At 51.0% G+C, this 17,394-nt stretch overlaps 1 protein-coding gene across 1 annotated transcript in view; it reads right to left on the bottom strand.

Annotated features, from left to right (window-relative positions):
- Positions 1 to 7,691: 7,691 nt before the first annotated feature.
- Positions 7,692 to 17,394, bottom strand: part of TNNI1 (troponin I1, slow skeletal type) — a 13,353-nt gene continuing 3,650 nt past the window's right edge. The window contains exons 2-9 of the mRNA XM_017896557.1: positions 16,649 to 16,678; positions 15,982 to 15,985; positions 14,074 to 14,115; positions 13,375 to 13,506; positions 11,850 to 11,939; positions 10,179 to 10,355; positions 9,152 to 9,261; positions 7,692 to 8,081 (exon numbers count right to left, since the gene is read on the bottom strand). Of these exons, the coding sequence (XP_017752046.1) occupies positions 9,154 to 9,261; positions 10,179 to 10,355; positions 11,850 to 11,939; positions 13,375 to 13,506; positions 14,074 to 14,115; positions 15,982 to 15,985; positions 16,649 to 16,659 (564 nt within the window). The 5' untranslated portion in view covers positions 16,660 to 16,678 and the 3' untranslated portion in view covers positions 7,692 to 8,081; positions 9,152 to 9,153. The remainder of the gene's footprint in view (positions 8,082 to 9,151; positions 9,262 to 10,178; positions 10,356 to 11,849; positions 11,940 to 13,374; positions 13,507 to 14,073; positions 14,116 to 15,981; positions 15,986 to 16,648; positions 16,679 to 17,394) is intronic.

Consider the following 17,394-nt stretch of genomic DNA (forward strand, 5'->3'; position numbering starts at 1 on the left):
CTGAGGCAGGAGAATGGCGTAAACCTGGGAGGCGGAGCTTGCAGTGAGCTGAGATCCAGCCACTGCACTCCAGCCCGGGCGACAGAGCAAGACTCCGTCTCAACAAAAAAAAAATAAAAAATAAAAAAAATAAAAATACAAAAAAAAATTAGCCGGGCATGGTGGTGGACGCCTGTAGTTCCAGCTACTCAGGAGGCTGAGGCAGGAGAATGGCGTGAACCCGGGAGGCAGAGCTTGCAGTGAGCAGAGATCCCACCACTGCACTCCAGCCTGGGTGACAAAGCGAGACTCTGTCTCAAAAAAAAAAAAAAAAAAGATGTGAGCAGAGCCAGGCTCTCTCCAAAGGCTTCAAAGGAGAATCCTTCCTTGCTTCTTCCTAGAGCTCCTTGGCATACAACTGCATTACTCCAAGCTTTGCCTCTCTCAAGTATCCCTCCACTCTAATTTAGTATGACCTCATTTTAGCTTGATTATGCCTGCAAAGACCCTATTTCCAAATAAGGTCACATTCACAGGTACCAGAGGTTATAAATTGAACACATCTTTTCTGGGATGTGTTCTATCCACTATAATCAATAAGTGGCTTTGACATTCAGTGACACAAAGATGATAAGGACTCAGTTCCTGACCTCAGGACATTCTCAGTCTATCAGTGAAGACACACACATGCTGGTGAACACACACATACACAAGCACACATATACCCCAAGCCTCATTCAAGTCAGACTGTGATTAAAAATGAAAATTGTGTCATTAGGAGGGACTGGGGATGTCTTCACACAAGAAAGAACATCTAAGTTGGGCCTTGAAGGGTAAGTGGAATTCAATTGTCAGGGCGTAAGGGCATCCAGCTATAGGATACAGCATAAACAAAGACATTGGGACATAAACATGAAAGGTGTGTGTGGAACAGAGAGAAGACTAGTTTGCTTGAAGCACTGAGCCCCTTCCAAGGCTGAAAGGAAAGGTTAGAGACAGATAGTAAGAACTTTGTGTGTTGTGCTAAAGAGTGAGTCAGCCTTAGCTGGGTATCGTGACTCACGCCTGTAATCCCAGCATTTTGGGAGGCTGAGGTGGGCGGATCACTTGAGGTCAGGAGTTCAAGACCAGCCTGGGCAACATGGCGAAACCCTGTCTCTACTAAAAATACAAAAAATTAGCTGGGCATGGTGGCACACATCTGTAATCCCAGCTACTTGGGAGGCTGAGGCAAAAGAATCACTTGAACCCAGGAGGCAGAGGTTGCAGTGTGTCGAGATCACACCACTGAACTGCACTGCACTCCAGCCTTGGCAACAGAGCAAGACTCCGTCTCAAAAAACAAAACAAAACAAAACAAAACAAACAAAAAAACAGGCTTTATCCTGTAGAATAAAGTTGAATATAGAAAATGAGAAGGGTTTGGAGGCAGTGTGGCGAGAGATCACACTGGAAGGGAGACTGCTTCAGGGGCTATTTTTTATAGTCGACAAAAGAAGGCCCTGAGCAAGGACACCAGGAGGATGCGGAGGAAAAGGTATTGGCAGGAGTTTTGGAAGGCTGGGTGGCCAGGACTGAGTTGATTGACTATGGCTTGTGAGGGAGGAGAAATCTAGGTGACTCCCATCTCCCTGCTGGAGGGACTGGGTGAATGAGGTGCCATTGATGAGACAGGGATGTGAGAGCAGGGGACCTGGGGAGGGGTGACTTTGGACCACCGAGGGTTTCTCAGCCTCAGCATTATGGTCATTTCAGCCTGATAATTCCTTGTTGTTGGGGGCTGTCTGTGTATTGCAAGATGGTTAGCAGCATCCTTGGCCTCTATTCATTCGAATTTAAGGTTCCTGAAGACAGCTAGATGGAGCTGCCCAATAGATGGTTGGTTGTTGGAGTCGGGGGCTCAGGAGACAGCTTCACACTGTGTTTTCCGTAGTCCCGAAGGGCCCATACTGAGTAGGAAGGAGGAGGGAATGACTCCTTGTGAGCAGAGAGGTTGGAGTTCAAGTTATCTGTGCCCATGTCCTGGCTCCCCAAGCATCTTGTAGGTGCCTTGAGAAGAAAAAGAATGTCTTATTTGCCTCAGTATCCCCTCAACCCTATGCCTGGCAGAGTTGGTGCTTAATAAAGGTTTAGAGAATTGCACTAACTTGATTTGGGAAGAACAGGAAAACCCAAATAGCCTGAGAGCCCCTGCCCAGAGTAACATTAGGAGGCTCGGTCAGGAAGAAGCTGAGATCAGGTGGGGTTAAGTATCCAGCATCCTTTGTCTTCAGAATCTGCCAAAACCAACTATGAGCATCAGCTCATAGTTGCTGATGCGAGTGTAAGTGGTACAACTAGCAAAGGTGGGGATGTCATTCTTGTCGACCCAACAGTTACACTCCTGGGTAGAGAAGCTCTTGAACATGAGCACCAGAAGTGAGACTCATGAATATTCAAATCAGCACAATTGGCAGTGGCAAAAATCTAAATGTCTATCAGCAGGAAAGGGAATGAATGGTGTTTTCATCATTTCATCATTTCATGGCAGTGAAAATGAATGAACTACAGTTATCAACAGGGATGAATTTACCACCTTAACATTGAAGGGGGAAAAGCAAAATGCATGCACTTGAGTAAGGTTTACAAAAAGATTCCAAACTCAATGATGTATTAGGAATTCATAAATATATAGTAACATTATGAAGAGAACCAAAAGAATAACAAACACAAAATTGAGGATTGTATTTACCTTTGTGGAGAGGAAGGGATTGTAATGGGGGAGAGACACATGAGGGCTTCAAAAGTATGTACAATATCCTAGTTCTTAAAATGAGTCGTTGGCAGATAGGTGTTCACTTTACGATTCTTTATACGTACATTAAAAACGTATGTGTGTGCTGATTACTTCCTCCAGGGAGAATCCACCAGGCAGGGCTTAGCACAACTGGGAATTTCTTGGTCAAAGTCAGGGAATTTCAAGATTTTTCAGCCAGTGGTTGGGCAAGGGGTCATCACTCTCGTCCCCTCCCTTGAGGTTCTGAGAAGCCTCAGAACAGACGTTCAACCTCTGGAATCCCCCAGAAAAAAAGGCTCATAGGGCAGCTTCTCCTTTCTCAGCGAGGACAGAGTGGAGATCTAGGGGGATCCCCAGCCCCAACCAGCTGGCTCGAGGTCACATCCTGACATTTCAGTTCTGTTCCCATTCATGTGTCTCAGCTGAGCAACTGTCATGCTTGTGGCACTCTTGGGGGAAGGGAAGAATTGAATGAAGTGATAAGACCCACACCCTAAAGAATCCAGGACGGTAAGCTCCCTGACTTTCGGTTTTTACAAACTAACAATATTGTTTAATATAAACACTGACATTGTGCTACCACCATTTTATTTTGTGAACTAAGAGAGTTAGAAAACAATTGCCACCTACTGTCCTCCTATTCCATAAGTAAGGGCTAATTTAATACTCCAGTAATGAAATAAAGGCATGCATGCTTTTAGATCAGAGGAATTTCCACTGAATACATTTAGCTTTATGAAAATCTCACTACATTTGTGGCCCTGGTTTCCTCAATGTGAGGTGAAGCAGTTGAAATTTGGGTCACAAAGAGCCAGTCAGGAGAAGAGCATCTGGGAGGCACTAATACAGGGGACACCCAGGTGTCTGTGACACTCAGGGCAGGCAGGCAGACAGGTCATCACCCTGCATTCAGCATGCCCACACACACACACCACGCTCACCCTTTCTGATGAGTGGCCACAAGTGTTCACACACACGCTTCTCCCCCAGGGGCTCCCAGGTTGGAACACCTCCCCTGACTTGGGCCAGGCAAGGCCATACCTCTCTCCTGAACCCAGGGCAAAGGGCCAGGCTTACCCAGCCTGTGCCAACCAGTGAGAGAGGCACTGGAGCCAGTTGGAGTGCTGACTTGAGGCCAGAGATGGGCAGCCTGTTCAGGTCCCTGGGCCTTTGCCTCTGGCCAGGAACCAAAGCCCTGTCAATGTCCAATTTTCTCAGACTGGGAGTCTAGGGACCTACTTCCTAGTTCCAGTTAGGTTTGTGACCTTAAGCAAGTCACTCTCCCTCTCTGGTCCTTCAGACATTGACCACAGTGCTCTAGGCCAGTGCTGTGGGGTTTTCGAGGCTCACCCTGCTCAGCCTTGATCTCAGGGGACCCACAGGCCAGCCTAGAAGTATGTCTTGGAAGAAAGAGAAAACCCTTGTCCCTCATCTTTAATGAAGGACCCGCAGGCAGACAAGCTTTGGGGATGTCTGAGGAAAGAGACCTGATGGGGGTCAGGAGAAGAGGCTACCATTAGCACTGGTCCCAGCGAACTGTCCCGGGCTTCCGCAGCTTGGTCACCCACCTGGAACGAAGCTCCCCGCCCCCGGCTGCCCAGCCCAGAGCCTTGTGGGGAGTATGACTCACTTCGTGGGGGGCCATTGTGGCTAATGTTTAACTCTGCCCCTCCTTCAGCAAGGCACTTTAGCCCCAGCAGCCCTGAGCACTGGGCCCTGCCCTGATCATGCCTGCTGCTGAGTGGGCTCAGACACACAGCTGAGCTTGGCCTCCTTGCCCCGTGGGGACTGGCCACCTTGTGGGGAAAGGTGGGGGCAACAGCTGGTCCCCCAAGGGCTCTGGGACAGGCAAGGGTGTAGCAGGTGGCATCCTGCCCTGGTCATTCCTACCAAGCAGAGAGGAGCACTAGGCCCATCTCCACCAGCTGCAGAGAGGGGGGATGCCCACCCAGCTGTTGTGTGCTGATTAATAACAGATATCCCCCAAGTAGCACCCATCCCTCTACCCTCAGCCTGGGCCCCATATTGGAAGAAGGCCTCACCTTAGCCCATTTGGATGTCACTTGCACCTCCTTTGAATGTTTCCCCTTCACTAGGGATGTGGGGACTCTCCGGGTGCATATGCAGGACCCTTGACCCCCAGCTGTGTCCTTGCAAGAAAGTGGCTGGTTGGGCTTTGTTAAGGCCAGTCTGTTCTCAGAAAAGGGCAACCTCAAGGCAGAGTGACCTGGGATCCGGTCTCCAGTCTGCAGCTAGCAAACCCTGTAACTTGGAGTGAGCTACTTGAACGCTCCAGGCCTCCATTTCCTCATCTGTAAATTTGAGCTAACAAATGTACCATTTTTGTGAGAACGCAATCATTTAACATCACATATTACTATTATTGAAATGCTGTTATTAAAATAGTCAGTAACACTATGGATTCTAACAGACTTCTTGGGTTGAATCCTGGGCCCACCACTTATTAGCTGTGTGATCATGAAAAGTCCCTAACCTCTCTGTGCCTCAGTTTTCCCACCATGAGAATAGTAGCCGTACCTTTCTTCTAGGGTTATTGTGAAGGTTAAATGAATTAAGGTGCACACGCTGGTGCCGGACACATAAGTGTGCTACATGTGTGAGCTGTTACTCAGTGGCAGGCCCCAGCTCCCAGCTCTACTGGCGTTGTGTCCAGGCTGGGTGGTGTCGACCCTCCATGGTGAGAGAGGACTGGAGTAGAATCAGGGCTCTCTGGAGGCCAGGCCTCTCACCCCCAGGCCGCATTCTTGGCTACAACAGACACTTCCTTAGATCCCTCTCCCACCCCCAAGCTCTCCTTCCCCTTGTCCACAGGGCCTCTCAATCCTTGCGCTCTGGATGTGTCTATGCCTATATTTGCTCTTGCTCCATCCTCACAGGAGATGAATTAGGTCTGTTCCTGCCTGGAAGCAGAAGGAGGAACCCGATGACCTCCAGGAACCCTCTGGTTGGCTCTTCTGCCCCTCCTAGAGGGCCACAGGCTTAGGTGTGTTGAGTGGGCCCCACCTCCTCCTCCCACGGGCCTTCTGCACCCACGTGTTTGCTTTGAGTCAGGCCCAGAGCAGGTCTCCTGCCTTTACATGACTGGGTGGATACCCCAATCTGCCAGGGCCCCAGGTTAATAGTTGACTGCAAAACTGGGATTTGACTCTGGAACTTGGGGCCAGGCTCTAGGGAAGGGCTGGAAAGAGGTGAAACAAGGAGACTGCTTTGGACCCAGGCCAACCAAAGGAGCCTTGTGAGGCAGAGAAGAGTGGGTTTCTGTGGCTGCCTGGGCATGAAGGCATGAAGCCTAACCCCATCCTCTGTGGCCTGGACCAGCCCTGTCAGGTTCTCCAACTTCGTGCATTGAGACTGGGTGTGTCTGTGCCTACAGGTTTGTGTGTGTGATTGGGGTTGTGCTTTTTGCACACATCTGCCTCTCTGCCCACTGACCTATTTATAGCAAGAACCCTGGGCAGAGTGCTGCTTCCCCTAAGGTAGCCCAAGTTGCTGGTTCCCACTGCCACGTTTTCTGAAAGGGGCTGGCAGGCCAGCAGCCCAGGGAGCCAGACCATGCCCCACGGAGTAGCTGGCACTGCACTTTGTACCAATTCCTGGCATTTATGGCAGATAATACATGGGATTTGAGGGCAGAATGGGGACTTAGTAGGGTGGGTGGAAGGATTGCTGCTCTGATAACTCAGCCCCTCCTGGGGCCAGTGCTGCAGTCGTCAAAAAGCCAAGGGACCCCAGATCTGGGACCAGCCATTTCCCTTGCAAGCTTAGCTCAGAAGTCACTATCCCACTGCCCTGAAAAGTCAGAACTTGACCGGACGCGGTCGCTTATGCCTGTAATCCCAGCACTTTGGGAGGCCAAGGTGGGCGGATCACAAGTTCAGGAGTTCGAGACCAGCCTGACCAACATGGTGAAACCCTGTCTCTATTAAAAATACAAAAATTAGCTGGGTGTGGTGGCACACACCTGTAATCCCAGCTACTCAGGAGGTTGAGGCAGGAGAATCGCTTGAACCTGGGAGGCGGAGGTTGCAGTGAGTCGAGATCGTGTCACTGCACTCCAGTCTGGGTGACAGAGCGAGACTCCATCTCAAAAAAAGGAAAAAGAAAAAAAGGAAAGTCAGAACTTTGGTCTCTGCTTCACAGGAGCCTCTCTCACGAGTATGTTGGGGGAAGAGGGGCTGCCCCAGACCCCCACTCCACCCCAGCACGCCCTATGCCCTCACCAGGGTTTGGACCCAGAAGTGAGTGGGATGGAGAAAGGACCTGAGCCAGAGGACAGATAAGTGGCCGCCCCACCTCCAGGAAAGAATCAGTCCTGGGGGACAGGACCAGTACAGGAGTGTGAAGGGGAAACAATTGGGAGGAGGGTGAATGAAAGTGGGGAGAGCAGAGGCAGGACGGACAGGAGTGCCGAGGACAGAAGGAAGGAGTCACCTGGTGGCCAGGCCTGGAACTGCAAGTATCTCTTCTGCGAGGCCTCCTGCCCTGTGCAGCAGGACTAGGTGAGGGATTGAAAGTGCCCTGACCTCTCAGCCCGGAGCAGTCAGGTACACCCAGCAGACATCAGGGAGAGTTAATCTAGGTTTGCAGAGGAAGGAGAGTATGAAACCCCGCAGGAGAAGCGGCTCTGAATGGAGAGGCCTCTTCTGATGGCCAGAGTCAGGGGCAGGACGGGGTCAGTTCTCGGAGGTCAGGGCTCTGGTGAGCTGAGCATCCTGGGTGGTGAGTGTGTGCTGTGTGACATCACAGGGACTCGGCAGAAGGGGCCCCAGGGGACCCTGGCAAGCAGCCACCAATTCCTTAGCCCTCCCTTCAGATCCTGAGCTCTGGACTGCAGACAGGGTGACTGGAGCCCAGCACAGCCCTCTCTTCACAAGCCCCAAGTCTTCCCTTTCTTCTCAGTGCTCACAGTCAGAGCTGCAGAAATGACCAGGAAACTGGGTTTTTAATGAAGATGGCTGTGGACACTGTACACACATAGAAGGGGTGTGGCACAGGGCTAGAGGAAAGGTGCTCTCACTCCCTCCTCCTCCTCCACCTGTTACACCACAGGGTACCTGGGAAGCCCCAAGTGCCTCATGGATGGGTGGGAGCCCACCCTGCCGGGGTGATGTCTTCAGACACTCGAGTTTGTCCTGCCTCTTGGATATCTGTTTAATCCCAGTTCCAGAGGAGGGAATGCAGGCTGGAGGGAAGAAGTGAGGGGGGAAGTGGGAAGGGATGCTCCAGACACGGGCAGAGAAGTGAGTGAGCTGGGCTGGAGAAGAAGCATGAAGCAGGAGCTCAGAGCGCAGCACAGCAAGCTGGCCTGTAGGGGCAAAGAGGCAAAGCCATCAGTTCCCAGGGACCTGTGTGCAGTGCATGAATCCCTGACTTACCTACAGCACATGCAGTCTCCAGGGCTTCTCACCCCTAGCGCACCCCTGGCTGGATCTTCATTCATAGGGGCTCCTACAAGACCTCAGCTTCTCGGCCCACGGGCACAGTTCCTCCCCTTTTGGGACCCCTCACACCGCTCCTCCGCACTGCCGCCCTCAGCTCTTACCTGGCCTTGCCATGCTACTCTGTGGGTGGTTAATTCCCACCTCCATGCTTCTGTTGCGCCATCAGCCCTTCAACGTGCCCTTCCCTTTATCAGCTAACACTTGCCCATCACGTCCTCAGAGAGCTCCTCCTCTCCAGAAAGCCTGCTCCGACCAGTGCTATCTGGTGGATGCCTGCCCTGTTGCACATTCTCTCAGCACTTCCATAGAGGGTTTTATGTGGCCTGATTTCCTTGCTTTGCCCAGTTTCTCCAGCTATTTCCTCAGAGAGTGGGAAGTCTTAGCTTCTCTGAGCGGTAGCTCCTTGGGAACAGGTACTGTGAGTGCTGGGTACTTCGCAGGGAGCACAAATAAAGGACATCACCAGGAGGTATTTAAAAGAGCACAGATTCTCAGAAAGTCAGAGATGAAGGGACCCCAGGGATCCTCTAACCTAGTGGTTCTGAAACTCTCATGTGCATCAGGATCACTTGGAAGGCTGGTCTCACCCCAGAGTTTCCAATTTAGTGGACCTGGGGTTGGGGGGGTGATCATTTGCATCCCAGGTGATGTAGATGCTGCTGGTCCCGGGAGCACACTTGGAGAACCACTGATTTGATACAGCCCCCAATTTCATAAAGGAGGGGAACAAAAAGGGCCCCCAAATAGAAATGACATGCCCAAGGTATCACGGTGCTGGAGGCAGGACTGAGCCCAGGAGAGCCGACTCAAATCAGTCTCATCAGTGCCTTTGTCTCTGCACCACACTGAGTACAACCTGCCTGCCCATTGTGGACTCCCTCATTATCCTCTAGACTCTGATGGACCCCAGAGAAGGGAGCTGATCTCTAGGTACCTCTATTGTGAGGTCGGAGACTTGGCAGCATCAAACATCTTCTTCCGGCCTTCCATACCAGACATGGCCTCCACATTCTTCCTCCAGTCACCCACCTCCACAGGCCGCTCCTGTGGACAAGTGGCACACACATCAGGGACTTACCAGGCTGGATGCCCCCCCAGCTTAAGAGAAGCTGGGTGATAGAAAACCGGTCTCCTCAGATGATGAGAAATCCCGATGCCCCTCCCCAGCTATTAAGGTCCTAGGACTCAGCCAGGCAGGTGGACATGGGCCAAGCCGAGGCCCCACAGGAAGCTGTGTGGCTTGGGAGCACTGGGTGATAGTGGCAGCTACGGGGCTAGTTCCCACCTCAATGCACCTCAGCAAAACCTCCTCCAAGGCCCCATGCCACGCTCCTGGTCTAGCACTCTGCAGGCTCAAGGCCACCTCTTCCAAGAAGCCTTCCCCTGCGAATGTGACTGCTTTTCCATTTCCTCAGTATACTGCCTGGCTTATCTCTTCTCCTCTGAAGCTTCTTGGGCCAGAGACTCTGTTCCTGTCATCCCTGTTCCTTACAGAGCCTATCAATTTGGGGCACATATACTGTGAGTTCAACCAACTTTGAATAATTTGTTGCTGGGTGGTTGAACTCAGTTCTCTAATGTCTGTGCTCATGTGTGGCTATCACCAAGATGAGCTGCTGTCTCCTTTCCCTGTGGTGACCAGGCAGTCACCTCCAACATTACCCTAAATCTCCACATTCTCTTCACACTGGAAACAAGATTTTTACTTCATGTCTCAGTCTGGGGTCTAGCTTTCTTCACGTCCTAGTTTCTTCATCAGACTGGGAACAGCCTGAAGGAAGGGAGCAAGTCTTCTTTCTTTCTTCCCACACTGGTCTTCCAAAACATTCTAGAACATTCTCTCTGTCAAGCTGACTGATCTCCAACAGGAGCTCCTGGGCCTGCCTGAGGCCATGTGAGGGGTTGACAAGGGGAAAGCTGGTAGGGCAGAGGGTGGAAGGTTCTGAGGAAAGGGACCTCACCTTCTCTGTGTCTTCCTTCTTCACAGACTTGAGGTTGGCCCGCAGATCCATGGACACCTTGTGCTTGGAACCCAGCAGGGCCCGGAGCATGGCATCAGCTGAGACACGGACCCGACGCAGGGGCGGGCGCTTGAACTTCCCACGGAGGTCCATCACCTTCAGCTTCAGGTCCTTAATCTGCAGGTGAGAAGCGCCCGGGGCTCACTGGAGAGGGAGCTAGCCACAGGGCACCCTTCCTAAGGACTTCAGACTGCTAGGGTTCCAGCCAGAGATACACCTTAAATTGTCCACCCTTGAAGCCAGACCTATCAGGAGTCACCAACCTTTTCGTCACCAGGGACCAGTTTTGCGGAAGACGCTTTTTCCGTGGAGAGGTGGTGGGGTGGTTTCAGGATGAAACTGTTCCACCTCAGACCATCAGGCATGAGTTCGATTCTCATAAGGAGTGCACAACCTAGATCCCTCGCATGCACAGTTCACAATAGGGTTCACACTCCTGTGAGAATCTAATGCCACCGCTGATCTGACAGGAGGCGGAGCTCAGGCAGGAATGCTCACTCACCCACTGCTCACCTCCTGCTGTGCGGCCCAGTTCCTAACAGGCCACAGATTAGTACTGGTCCACAGCCCAAGAGTTGGAGATCCCTGCTCTAGGAGAGTCAGACCCACCCATCCCTTTGCAAATAGCCACTGCACATTTGCTGATAAACGGATGGTTAAGCAGACAGATAAAGCCTATTAGCCATTGCTAATACTGTAACCTTGAATAACAGGGGTAGCTCCACCAGACTGAGACTTGTCTGGTTTGGAAGCCCTATTTGGAGTGCAGGGTTGCTTCCTTTTGTTCCTGTAGCCTCATCCCTGTTTCTAACTTATTCCTCCCCAGTGAGCCTTCAAAGCAGCTCACAGCCTTGGTCCAGCAGGGTGATAAACTTCCAGGTCCTAGACTCCTGGAGGAATTTCCAGGGTGTGATCTCTAGAGGGAATTCTTAGGAGCTTGGTGACCCCACATGTCATTCCTGGTGGGCAGAAGTGGGAAGGAGGGAAGTGACTTGTTCTCCCTCCCTGCCCCCTCCTCACTGCTTGGACAAATGACCCAAAGGAGCCCTGTCCTTCCCTGTTCTGCCCCACCCCACTGGAGCAGGGTCTGGATGGAGTTAATCCTCCCACACTCCATGCTAAGGGAGCACAGAGCACCGAAGTGGGAGCCAGAGACCAGCACTGGTCCCAGGACCACCACTGTGCAACCTAGGACAAGTCCTTGGCCTCTCTGATCCTGAGTGTTCTCCTCTGCAAGGTGCAAATAGCCCCTACTTCATCCACAGGCCTATAGGGAGGATCAAAGGCTACAACGCACATGAAAGCACTTCACAAAGGTAAGACGTTATTAACAGGCATATGATTATTTGTGTGGGTGGATAAAGAGAGCGGCTTCTGTTAGGCTGATGAGCCCACATGGCAGGTAGGGAGGAAGTTTATACTTTTCATGTGTGATTATCCACTCTGCCCATCTCCAGCCCTATGGGGCTAGGGCGGAGAAACCAAAGCTTCCTGCTTAAGTGGCCCCCTCCAGGCCCTGTGGAAGGAGGGGACCTCCCATGGCTGCTGCATCCGTGCCCATGCCCCTGCCTAGCCCATCCTGGCCATGCCCCTTCCCTTCCTTAGACTCACCTCCCTGGTGTTGTGGAGACATTTGGCCTCAATGTCGTATCGCTCCTCATCCACCACCTCTACCTTGGCATGCAGCTCCCGGCACAGGTCCTGGGGGCGGCAGATGGATCAGGCAGGCGTGAAGAAGAGCGGAACAGAGCCATCAGTTTCCAGCCCTTGACCCTCTCCCCAGCCCCTTTGCAAGACCTGGGATCCAGAGAGGAGCTGACAGTTTCTTCCACTCTGAGGCTCATGACAGGCAATAGCTCAAAGGGTATACCCTCTGTTCTCCTGTCTATATGTCGTGCTTTCTTAACAACAGTATTCCTTTGCTTGAACCCAGGAGGCAGAGGTTGCAATGAGCTAAGATCACACCACTGCACTCCAGCCTGGCAACAGAGTGAGACTCCATCTCAAAAACAAACAACAACAACAACAACAACAACAACAACAACAACAAAACAGTATTCTTGGCTGGGCATGGTGGCTCATCCCTGTAATCCCAGCACTTTGGGAGGCCAAGGCGGGTGGATCACCTGAGGTCAGGAGTTCAAGACCAGCCTGACCAATATGGTGAAACCCCGTCTCTACTAAAACTACAAAAATTAGCCAGGCATGGTGGCACGCACCTGTAGTCCCAGCTACTCAGGAGTCTGAGACAGGAGAATGGCTTGAACATGGGAAGTGGAGGTTGCAGTGAGCAGAGATTATGCCACTGTACTCCAGCCTGGGCAACAGAGTAAGACTCTGTCTCAAAAAAAAAAAAGAAAAAAAAAGTATTCTTTCATCACGGCTTATTGCAGCCTCAACCTCCTGGGCTCAAGTGGTCCTCCCATCTCATTGTTTTAATTTTTTATAGAGCAAGGTCTCACTTTCACTATGTTGCCCAGGCTGGTCTCGAACTCCGGGGTTCAAGTGATTCTCCTGCCTCAGCCTCTCAAAATGCTGGGATCACAGGCATGAGCCACTGTGTCCAGCAAAATAAAATAGTTTTCTTATGATTAAAGTAATGTTTTAATTTTAGACATTTTGAAAACTATGTATTAAACAAAATAATAAAATTAAAATACCTAGTGATGCCACCACCCAGGGATACTTAGTAACATTTTGATGTATTTCCTTCCAGTCTCTTTTCTCTGTAATCCCTGGCATTTAAATAATTTACCAGTGTTCTGAAAATGTTAAAGACCAAGCTCTAAGAAACGATAGACAAGTGCTTGGAGAAGTGGGGCTTCTCCAAACCCTGGCCGCCTCCCCATTCCACGCCACCACCCTGACTGATTGTGAAACTGGGCCCCTGGCTCCGCTCAGCCCAGGCAAGTCACGCCTCCCCTCTGAGTCTCAGTTCAGTGCCTGTAAAATGGAATCTAATGTTCCTACCTCACAGGTGGTTGTGAAGATTAAATGAGACCATGGAAGTGAGGAGTGCCCTGTAAATTATGGAACCTTGAGCTGGTGTTAGTTCAGGCTCTTGCCACCTGCTCCCTGGAGCCACCCACACAGTGCCTCCAGCCCCATCCTGCCCTGCCCCACCTGCCGGGCTCACCTGCAGGGCACTGAGGGACAGGCCACGTGTCTGCAGTGTGGGGATGCGCTCTGCCAGGTAGCGCACCTTCTCAGCCTCGCGCTCCTCGTGCTCCTGCTCCCAGCATTCCTTGGCCTTGGCCAGCATCAGGCTCTGGACAGGACAAACCTGCTGAGCTGGGGGCCTTGCATCTCCCACCCGGCATCAGGGAATGAGGGGAGGGTGGCCCCAGGCTGAGTCAACTCTGAGACCACTGTCCAGTGTAGAAGTGTATGCAGCAGCCACGGACAGGCCGTGCATGAGGGTACACCAAGTGGCCACATACAATGTTCCTGGAGTCCTGGAACTTGTTTTCCCCTGACAGTCTTCCTCTTACCCACTTACTGTCTGTTTTGACTCACAAAGCTCCAAAGAGAAAAACACATACGAGAATAAAGGAAGTCTCTCTGTCTGCACGAGAAGCTTCTCACTCTGAAGCTGGTCACCACCTACTCTAGGGACCCCAGGCGGGTGCCAGGATCCATACTTGAGGATCCCACCCACTGACCACCTGAGCATGGCACTGGCTCCAGCAATGCTGGACTCCTTCTGCCCCTCATCATCCTCACTCTGGCCTCCTTTCTTTCTCCTTTCCATAACCCTCCACATCCCTTCAGAGTCGGCTCTCCTGCCCCTCTGCCTCCCACTGGGCATCCCCCTGCAGCCAGCCCCCAGCCTCACCTTCAGCAAGAGTTTGCGGGAGGCAGTGATCTTGGGTTTTCTCTGTGAGCAAGAAGAGAGAGAGACAGGTGGTGAAGCAGAGGCTGCAGAACTGGAATTCTGGTCTAGGCCAAGACAAGTGCCAGCCAGCGTTCTCTGTCTTTATCCAGAATCCTCTGCTCACCCTATGGTGCCTTAAAAGCTCATCTTTGTGATTTAACCCCTGTAGTTCAGACAAGGCTGCAGTCAGCTACCTTGACCTAGGGGCTGAAGCCTTAACTTCCCACTCTGATTCTGCTGCTGCTGAAATCTTGTAAGATACTATGAGGGTCACATGGCTTCTACAGGCACCTCTTTCCTCGTCTGTAAATAAGGATGTTATGACCCCCCCTTGCTTAGTTCACAGAGTTATTGCAGATGAAATGAGATCATGGATGTGCAAATCCTTTGAAAAGCATAAAAGCTATGTATGTTTTCACACTTCAGGTAGTAATACAGCAATACCTTGATGGTCTATCATGCTGCATAAATAAGCTGTGAATTTCCCAAATAAATGAAATGTATCTATGTAGACCTCAAAACTTTAAAAAATGTTAACATCACCCATACAAATCTTTCTAAGATATAAAACCACTGTTTTATCTTCTTATCAAAAATCCTAAACATGTTGCTTACTAGTCCTAGCCCTGTGACAGTGGTCCCTCAGGGTTGGCAAAGGTGAGTAGGGCTGCTTGGCTCCCAACTAATGAGACTGTGATGCCTTTCGAGCACTAGTATCTCTTCCGGGCCATAGGCGGTCGCTTCTCATTGCCAGCAGGAAGCATCCTACCTAGACTTAATGTGCTGCAAGCTGGGAGAGTATGGCTCTCAAATGTAATTCCAGGGTGTAAAGTAGAAGTGATTAGGCTTTGAGAGGGAAGTTCTCATGAGAGACAATGGATGAGTTTCAGCAAATGGAATGTGTAACTTCTATTCTGACTGTTCAGAGTGGTTTGTCTTTTCCTCTCCTAAAGATTTTTGTTACATTTCAGAAAGGTGTGATTTCAAAAGAAAGAGCCTATGCCTCTAAGCATTACTACCACAGTTTACACACTGTAATGTGCACCTGGCAAACGTTTTACTGCTATCTTGTTTCCCCACCACTTGGTGAGTGAGCTGATGGTCACCTCATCTGACCATCAGTCAGTGAGGACTCACTTTAATACGAGCCTCAGCAAAACTTCAACATTCATATGAATGTTCAAAAGTAACATTTTCAATTCTTTCCGAGAATCTCTGTGCCAAATGTCCCCTCCGTCAATACCGCTAATTCGCACTGTTGCCATCCCTGAGTCCCCATCCCTATCCCTGCCATCCCCATCCTTGGACTGTATATAGGCTGTGATCTCAGCAGCCTGTTAAGTCTGGAGTGTATGGAATGGCCAGTGTCAGGGTTATCTAACACCTGAGGGATTTAAGGACATCTCTTTGCTCCTCGCTCAATATTCAGCCATTGGGCAAGGGTGGAATAACCCAATGACTATCCCTTACCCCTCAAATATAGCTTTGGACAGGATCAGCTCTGCATGGAATAGGATGGTCCCCCCAGGACTGGACCAGCTCTCAAGAGTGGGTGAGGAAGAGCTTGTGCTCAGCAAAGATGCAGAGTCACACCCAGCCCTGCTGCAGTGCCAGTCCCAGGACAACCTTCCAGTGACATTGTACACTGGCACAGCAACTCCCTGGACACTAGGAAGCCCCACATCCAGAATCTTCACCTGATGTTTCCATCTCCTGGGAATTTGTTTAGCCACTAAATACCCTACACCTCCCAGACTCCCACCAGGGCTTAACACAAGCTCTCCCCTCTCCTCAGATGCCAACCCCACCTTCCCACCTTTACCAGTCGGAAGAGTTAACCAGGACAGAGATACCCCAAATATCACTTACCTCGCTTCAGGCATCCATCACAGGAAGAACAGGGAAAGAGCAGAACACAGAGTGAGTATGAACAATGAGGATTACATGTGCAGCCGCAGAACCTCGCAGACCAGCTTGGGGAAGGAGGGGGCCGGTGACAACAGTGAGCCAGAGAGGCATCAGGCATCAGGCAGGGGGAGCAGTTCGAGGTTCCGGCAGAACAGAATAAAAACTCAACAGCCCTTTGAACTACCGGGCATTCTTATTGGGAGGTACTGGGCATCATAAGTTGGGGAGAAGTGGTGGAAGGGGAGGGAAGCCTTAGGGTAGGGTTCCAGTAACGTGAAAGCATCCATCCGTGGGCGTGTGGGTAAATTCCCAAAGCTTGGTTCACCTACTGCGTCAGTGTTAAGTGGTGGCCTGGTACACGCAATTCATGTGTTAGATCAAGACAGGAAAACTCTGAGGCACAGGCCAAAAAGGCACTCCCAGGGCAACCTGGGGGTGAGTTCTGCTCGATGGCTGGGAGGACACAGGCAGCACGGGGAAAACCATCAAGTGCTGTCCCTGTTTGAGGACCTGGTCTCTTAGGGGAAAGCTTTGAGGATTGAAAACATGGTGCCTCCACTGTGGGGCTGAAGTCTGTGGCAAAGGGACTTGCCTTCCTGGGGCCCCAGATGGCAGTGAGACTACTTACACTTCCGGCATGGTGGTAGTGGGACAGCACCTAGGGGGCACAGAGGAATAGTTCACGAGGGAAAGTAGAAACGCCTACCCCCCACCCAGCTGGGCCTTGGGAGCCCAGCCTAGGAGACAGAGTCGGAATACAAAAGGATGAAATCGGACACACTGGATTCCAGCAGGTCAAGATGGGACAGGGTTGCAGGGCAGGGCATAAGCCTACCCTCGCCCCCCGTCTGTTTTTACTTAAAGAGTTGTAAGATTTTTTTTTTTTTTTTAAGAATTTGCAACAGAAATCTTATGTGAGCTACAAAGCTATCTGGCCCTTTCCAGATAAAGCTTGCTAAGCCCGGTGGAGAACAGAATGGAGTCCATAGGAAATATGCTTGGAAAGTGAGAGCAGCCAGGCGCAGTGGCTCATGCCTGTAATCCCAGCACTTTGGGAGTCCGAAGTGGGCAGATCATGAGATCAGGAGTTCAAGACCAGCCTGGCCAACATGGTGAAACCCCATCTCTACTAATAATACAAAAATTAGCCAGTGTGGTGGCGCACGTCACCAGCTACTCAGGAGGCTGAGGCAGAAGAATTGCTTGAACCCAGGAGGCAGAGGTTGCAGTGAGCCGAGATCACGCCACTGCACTCCAGCCTGGGTGACAGAATGAGTCTCCTTCTCAAAAAAAAAAAAAAAAAAAAAAAAAAAAAATAATTTTACTCATACAAACCCACATATACCCCAAGAAACGAGAAAAAAAAGGTGCGAG

This window comes from Rhinopithecus bieti, unplaced genomic scaffold (assembly GCF_001698545.2).
Source record: "Rhinopithecus bieti isolate Rb0 unplaced genomic scaffold, ASM169854v2 scaffold_24392, whole genome shotgun sequence".
Lineage (NCBI taxonomy): Eukaryota > Metazoa > Chordata > Mammalia > Primates > Cercopithecidae > Rhinopithecus > Rhinopithecus bieti.